We start from the raw sequence: 7,553 nt of genomic DNA, 5'->3' as shown, positions 1-7,553 counted from the left end.
CAGGCCCGGACGATGGGGCCGGGAACACGTACAGCCTGCGGCCCGGCCTGCAGCGCCGGTGAGCGGGCTGGGGGCCGGGGGCCCGGGGCCCTGGGGGCTGTGAGTCTGAGGGGGTGGCTCTGGGGACGTGGAGGCTGTGGCGAAACTATTGGGGAGGGGATCCCTGGGCATGGGGGGCTGGCATGGGGCTATGGGTGTTGGGAATGGGGCAACCCCCGGGGTTTGGGGACTGGCGGAGGCACTGGGCTGCCAGACCAACTTTGGCCGGTGGAGGACGCCGCTGGAGGAGCAACCTCCGGTGGGGCCGGTTTTACACCTGTGTTTGGGTAGGGCTTTTGGTAGGGCTGGTGAAGTATATCTATCTTGGCTGGGCTTTTCTTCTCCCATGGTTTTTCATTTGTCATTTTCCTTTAATGTGTGAAAGCTAAATTTTCCCAGGTGGGGTTATGTATGTTTCTACACATTGTGTGAACTTTCTGGGCTTTCTGTTGGTTTTTTTTTCCCTGATAGATTTAAATCATCCACAGTGAAAGAATGCATCCATACAATACTGAAGGAGAAGCTGGCCAATGTACAGTACATCCCAGAAGAAATGCCTCAGCTTACAAAGTCTTTATCAGAGACAATAAAAGACAGATTGAAAGGTAAGGAGGTTTGCTGGGGAAGTAATTTCCTTTTTACTGTGTCCTCTCCCTTTGACAAAATCCCTTTCTTCCTTTATTCTTGAAATCTATTTCTGCCCTGTTGACTGACTCGAGTCTACCGTTACAAAACATTCTGGCCTATATACATCCGTTCCTTGCCTGCAGAACTAGAAACCTAATTAAAGCAGACAAGATTTGTTTTCATATATACTGGCTGGTGTGGGATGTCAGCCCTGGAGGGGCAGCAGGGGAAAAGAAACTGCATTAGAGAGAGAAGGAAGAAGTGATGCTTTCTTGCTTCAATAAACAGAACCGTTCCTGCTTTTTTTCTGCTACATGTTATATCAGAGTTGGGTCAGTATGGAATTGCAGGGAGATCAGAACAAGGCCCAGGGTGACCAGCAAAGCAGGGGAGAGTTAGGAGCACAGTCAGACAAGGAGGGGTGTACTACAGCCTTACAGCACTGGAGAAAGGTTGTGGAGGTGCTGCACCGGATGCCCTCCAACATTTTTGAGTTAAAGGACTAAACTGCAGGGTCCAGCAGGTGTTCCCTGTGTTCAGTGGTGGACTTTTTTTTTTTTTTTTTGCCTTCTCCCTGGGGATGGGCTCATGCTTTATCCGCTGGGCTGGTCTGACACGGTGACATAGACATACCGTCACCCTCAGCAGGCACCATCAATTTATGCTTCTCCCAGAGTTACGCATCTGCTTTAAAACCAGCAGCAGCTGTAGTCCCAGCACGTGTTGATGCCAAGCTCATATGCGCAGGGCTTAGCTTCAGTAATCTGTAAACACAGTTGGAGCAGCCTGAAGCAAGACTGGCCCAGTGTGGCCGTTGTATCAGCTGGCATCTCTGATAAGCATTGACATGGTGCATGTTACCAGACCCAGTATGTTGTGTTCAGTCCTTCAGTGGAAGCAGTGCACTGGAGTCTTCCTGGGATGCTCCTTTGTGGAAGGCAGGCATTAGGGTCTATATTTTATTTTAAACATGCTTGCTCTGATTTGGCTTCTGGAACATTGCCATGGCCTGAGTGGATCTGGCCTGTGCCCCAAAGGTATTCCTCTGCTGTTGTAAAACAACTGTGTATCTTTGCAGACATGTAACATAGACCCATGTATGCTTTTATGTGGCCTTTTATTCCAGCTCAGAAGCAAAAGAAACACCTATGTGGCAGAGAAACCTCTGTGATACCTTTGCATCAGAACAGTTTTAAAATAAGCCAGATTTTTCAAATGGGATTTTGTCCACCAGCAGCCTTATTTACACTTTTCCATGTGTTCAGGTCTTGAAAGTTGTTGAAGTAGAATGCTTATGTATAGTGTGGCTGTTCAGGGATGTCTCCTGCCTTACCTGCATATTTTGACAGATGCCAAGTACCCCGCTCACCCTTTAACACTAATAAGACCATGGAAACCTAGGAAAATGAAGCTGTGAGTCAGTGTGTCTGTTTTGCCATTTCCGTGGACTTGTACAGGACATTGCTTTCTAATCAGAAATCTTTAGCTTTTTGTGTCCTGTTTTGGGTTTATATTTTAAACAAGTTATTGTTCTTGCTATTACTTTTTTCTTTCTCTCCAGAGGAGGGATTTGACAGGTACAAAATGGTGGTACAAGTTGTCATTGGAGAGCAGAGAGGAGAAGGAGTGAAGTAAGTTTTGCATTTTCTAATTGTATTTCTATAATTTTTGTTGGGTTTGGGTGGTTTTTTTTTTCTTTGGAAGCTCCTTCCAACTTTCCTTGGTACCAGGAAATCATAAAGTATAAAGCGCTTTCTTTTCTCTTTAAGTGGCAAGTGAGGGCTTGGATTATGGCTGATTTAATTACCTGGTGCTAATTGGCTGTATAGTGGTTCTTAGCAAACTGAAATGCTGAAAAGCATTTGTGAGGAGTGTTGCAGAAAGGCATTTTTCCTTGTATTCATGATGAACTAGAGCACACACCCAGGCCATTCTCAAGGCCCTTCTGGAGCCCAAGCCATGGTAATTTACTTCTGTCTAAAGTCAGGTTCCCATAAGTACTTCATTTGCATTTAATCCCCCCAGGTATGCATTTTCAGAAGTTTAAATTTCTATAATCTCCATGCAATACTGTCATGGGAATCAAGCCTTAGACGTGGGTGCTGAGCACTTGCAATCTAGCTCCAGATGCCTGCAGCCAGACAAAAGAATTCCTCTTGGCTATGGTAGTGGGCTGTAGCTTTCCATTAAAAGTGAGTAGGGAGAAGACAAAAGTGATCAGCCCACAAGGTTTATGTGCTTTATCTGTTGGGCTTATCTTTATTATTGTGCCTGGTACTCCAGCAGAAGATGAGTGCAGCAGAGCTGTAATCAGATCTGCTGCCTTCCTGTTCTGGAGGTCAGGCAGGAATATCTGTACCTGCTGCTCAGGCTTTTGTCAGGAATGTCTGTCTGCAGGCAGACTGCTCCAGAAGCACCGTACCAAGGTGAACAGATCAATGAGGTTGTCTGATTTGAAACGGGAAGCCGAGCAACACACACTGTCAGGGCAATTGGGGAAATGCTCTGATTTGCAGTAGACAGGAGGCAAGACTGAAGCATGATCACTAATCCTCAATGCAAAATAGTAACTAGGATTTAAAAAAAAAAAAAAAAAAAAAAAGCAGAATGACCCTGAGGGCTACGGTAATGGGAAAAAAAAAAAAAAAAGATTAAATTCAACAGTCTTAGAACACTTAAGTCATACGTGTGGGGACTAGGAACAACACTCTGTGCTGGGAAGGGAAGGGATCATCTGGGAATGGAATCTGGAAACAAGCAGGGAAGCCATCATCTGAGACTGACTCTGGCAGGCAGGGAGCTGGGCATTTACAGCAGAGAAAGGAGAGTGCCAGTGACAGACAAGGCAGTAGCGAGGTCTCCTCTGTAATACCGCTTTACAGTCTGGTTGCTTGTCTTCAGGGTAAGGCTTGGACTGAAGCAGGTGTAGAATGCCAGCAGGATGGTCAGGGAACAGAGAGTATAGATATGAATCATGGAATCATAGAATCATTTTTGTTGGAAAAAACATGTAAGATCATCCAGTCTAACCATTAACCTAGCACTGCCAAGTCCAGCACTAAACCATGTGCCTACGACCCACATCTGCACATCCTTTAGATACCTCCAGGGATGGTGACTCAGCCATTTCCCTCAGCAGGCTGTTCCAATGCTTGACGACCCTTTCAGTGAAGACATTTTTCCTGATATCCAATCTAAACCACCCCTGGCGCAACTTGAGGACATTTCCTCTTGTCCTATCACTTGTTACTTGAGAGAAGAGACTGACACCCACCTCACTACAATTTCCCTTTAGGTAGTTGTAGAGAGTGATAAGATCTCCCCTGCACCTTCTTTCCTCCAGGCTAAACACCCCAAGTTCCCTCAGCTGCTCTGCATAGGACTTGTCTTCTAGATCCTTCACCAGCTTTGTTGCTCTTCTCTGGACACACTCCAGCACCTCAGTGTCTTTCTTATAATGAGGGGCCCAAAACTTAACACAGTATTCAAGGTGTGGCCTCACCAGTGCTGATACACTATTTGTGATAAGAGTCAGGATGCTACTGGCCTTGGCCACCTGACAGCCAGCTGTCAACCAATACTCCCAGGTTCTTTTCTGCCGGGCAGCTTTCCAGCCACTCTGCCCCAAGCCTACTGTAGCATTGCCTGGGGTTGTTGTGACCCAAGTGCAGGATCTGGCACTCAGCCTTGTTGAACCTCATACAGTTGGCCTCGGTCCGTCAATCCAGCCTGTCCAGATCCCTCTGTAGTGCCTTCCTGCCTTGAAGCAGAACAACGCTCCTGCCATGAAAGGACTAGAAGAGCTTAGCTCGTGTAGTAACACGATGTCTGCCAAGGAATATGATAGGTCTCTATAAATAAAATGGGGGTACATACCACAAGGGTGCATGAGGTGAAGGACAAGGGCAAATAAGCTAATTTAGCCACCAATATGCACAGGCCAGAAGTCATATGTTCTTAAGCACCATAGCAATGAGGTTTCAAGCTCTGCTGTACAGTGGAGGTAGCAAGATTGGTAGCTGATGAGGAGCTTGATCAACATACAGAGCAGGTTACAGCATGTGGAATTCTGCAGTGGGGATCTAGGCTCAGGATTCGGGAGAATGCTTCCCTGTTTCCTTCATCTTTAAAGGAAGATTAGTTTGCTTTTTGAGGGAGGTATCAATGATCATTTAGGTCCTTATATGTGAACTCTGTGGGTAATGGCTGTGATCTGTCTCCTTTGTCTAGCATGGCTGCACGATGTTTCTGGGATGCTGACACTGACAACTATGCTCATGATGTGTACATGAATGTAAGTATCGGCTGGTTTACCCTGAGAAAGTGTAAAGCTACTTGCTTTTGTATGAGAGGCAGAGTGACCTTAAATGTGGAGTGGAAAAAAAAACAGCCACTAAGACTCTACTGAAACAGTATGATTTATGTCCTCATTCCCAAAACATACTTAGATGTAATATCCAACAAAGTAGAACTTATTTCCTGAGTAGGTTATACAGTACTGTACAAAAGTTGTCATAGTCACTATTTCACAGGTGGGGAGAGGTAACACAAGAGATAAAGCCTTTTCTTCTATGCTTTCCTGAACTGCTGCCATGGGGTATGGCTGAGCAAAAGTCACTGACACCTAGACACCTGCAGGTGTGTGGATGGAGTAAACTGAGGCAATTTCTGGCATTCAGACACACTGCCCTGGGTTATATCACCAGTGAGGTGAATAAGAAACTAACTGAAAGACAGAAAATTGCAATATAAGGTTATGCTCTGGTCTAAATGTTCCCCTAGGTTAGCCTTTTCAGTTGGATGGCAAAGAGCTTGCCTTTACTAACATGGCGCCTTTCTCTGTTTTCCCCAGGACAGCCTGTTTTGTGTGGTAGCTGCGTTTGGCTGTTTCTACTATTGAGGATGGTAAACATTGCACAGAAGGTCAGAGGTGGGGGAGAATGCTTTAGGGTATTTCTTGTTAAGATGCACAAAAGCATCATGTTCTTCTTTTTGTACCTAACAAAATAACAGCTCTACAAAGCATGTCCTACACCTGTTCTACACACTACAACATTCCTTATTCCTTGTGGATTTTGATACAGCTTTAAGCACAGTATTATTACATCCTTTACTTAAATTGTCCGTTGTTTTTATATAGTGTGTTGGTTTTGTCCTAAAAGTGTATTGCCTTTGTTTCTAAGGCAAACTCAACTTTTGTCTTGAAAGGGTTTTGTTGCTTTTATTTTTTGTTAATTTTCTGAAATGAATGAAATATTTATAAGAAATGTAACATAATAAATGTATTTAATATTTTCTTTCCTGTGCATTGACCCTTGCCACTTCTGTTTGTCCTTTTCCTTCAGTCTACAAGATGCGCGAGCCTGGATGGCTTGCCTGTGCTTCTCAGATGAGCATTTTTCTGAGGATTCTTTGTAAATTAACCGATAAAGCCAGCCCTCTTATTCTCATTCTCCAGATTTGTTCCTGTGACACCCATAACAATTGGGCTGTGGATCCCAGCTGTGTCACGCAAGATGGTATTAATGGATAGGAAGATGAGGTATTTAGGACATTAGGTCAGGCCACCAGCTTGCGCACCCCACGACTGCCAAAACTCCTCCCTGCTGTAAATTCTCATTGGTTTGATGCAGTTTGGCACCTGTGCACTGTAATCACTGCTCATTGCCCTCGTCGGCATATACTGCAGTGCTTTCTCAAACTCTGCCTCTCAGTAATTGTTTTGGGATATGAGGGTGGATGTTTGGAGCCCAGATTTGTTAGGGCTCCAGACCCAGAAAGGAGCCGTAGAAAAGGCTGCTGTAGATCTGAAAAGGAGTGCTAAAGCTCCTTATATTCCCAGAAGTTAGAGGACCAAGTTCTTGAGTGAGTGGGTGCCACTGGAGTGCATCTCAGATGCCAGTCAGGAGATGGGATGAGTTGCCCTGTGGTGATGCCTGTTTTCTCAGTGCTGACCAAGGACCAATCATAGGTGATCAATTTTAATGGCATGAATGGCTTCTCGAGTGCTGGAGCTGGGTGAGGTGAATCCTGAATCCCACTCTCACCAACTGTTAGAGCAGAACTCCTTTGCAAGAGCCTCGTGGACAGCAGGGAAGTAACAAATTACAATGCATCTTCTAGAATCACTCTTTTGGCTACAACCTTGGAGGCAGCACGCTCGTGATTATGATGTTTGTTTGAAAGCGAATTCCTCTCATTTTCCTCTGATGGGAAATAGCAAGTGCCTTCCCTGGTTGCTTTGCTGGTACCTGTGGCTGTCACTCGTGAAGGGAACTGTAGAGAGGATGTAATGGTGCTGCCTGGTTTGTGTGCAAGCCTGGGAGTGCAAGTCTGGGAGAACAGTGAAACCCTTCCACATAAAGACATTTGCCAGGAGATGATACGTGCCCTCAGACTCGTTTTGACACTTCTACCAAGTCATGGCGATATATCACGATTTTCCACCTTGTGCTTGCTCCGTTGTGGAGGTTTTTAACAGCTGCTCCACAAAGGCGTTGTACAAAGGGTCCGAGTCTGTGAGGGTTCAGCTCCAGCCGCCCTTGGTGGTGGCCTGGGCTGGGGTGCTGTGCTTCCCCTGCGGAAAGACGAGGCAGCTGTCGGAGCGATTCAGGCCGGTATTCCTGCCTGGAATTCCAGCGCGGACGGGAGGAGACCGGCCGTGAGGAGGGTGAAAGGCTGCCAGGTCTGCTCTAGGGGTGCTTGGTCCCTCCTATAACCCCCGGAATTTTCGCTGGCCAGAGGAAGGGCGGCGGGGCACCGCTTGGGCCGCAGCAGCAGACCTCCGCTAGGCCACTCCGCCGCCGCTGGGCCCCGGTCCGAGCGCGGAGCCCCGGGGCACCCGTGACCGTACGGACCCGGGGTGCGGGCGGACCCGTTATGAGCCG

General features: G+C 46.6%; 1 protein-coding gene across 1 annotated transcript in view; it reads left to right on the top strand.

Annotated features, from left to right (window-relative positions):
• Positions 1-5,945, top strand: part of TCTEX1D2 (Tctex1 domain containing 2) — a 7,059-nt gene extending 1,114 nt beyond the window's left edge. The window contains exons 2-6 of the mRNA XM_026854982.1: positions 4-58; positions 511-644; positions 2,228-2,297; positions 4,897-4,960; positions 5,519-5,945. Of these exons, the coding sequence (XP_026710783.1) occupies positions 4-58; positions 511-644; positions 2,228-2,297; positions 4,897-4,960; positions 5,519-5,566 (371 nt within the window). The 3' untranslated portion in view covers positions 5,567-5,945. The remainder of the gene's footprint in view (positions 1-3; positions 59-510; positions 645-2,227; positions 2,298-4,896; positions 4,961-5,518) is intronic.
• The last annotated feature ends 1,608 nt before the right edge of the window (positions 5,946-7,553 follow it).

This window comes from Athene cunicularia, assembly GCF_003259725.1.
Source record: "Athene cunicularia isolate RWA chromosome 9 unlocalized genomic scaffold, athCun1 chr9_part1, whole genome shotgun sequence".
In the NCBI taxonomy this organism is placed as follows: domain Eukaryota; kingdom Metazoa; phylum Chordata; class Aves; order Strigiformes; family Strigidae; genus Athene; species Athene cunicularia.
Note: the sequence above shows the minus strand (reverse complement) of the source record. Positions and strands in the feature narration are given on the sequence as shown.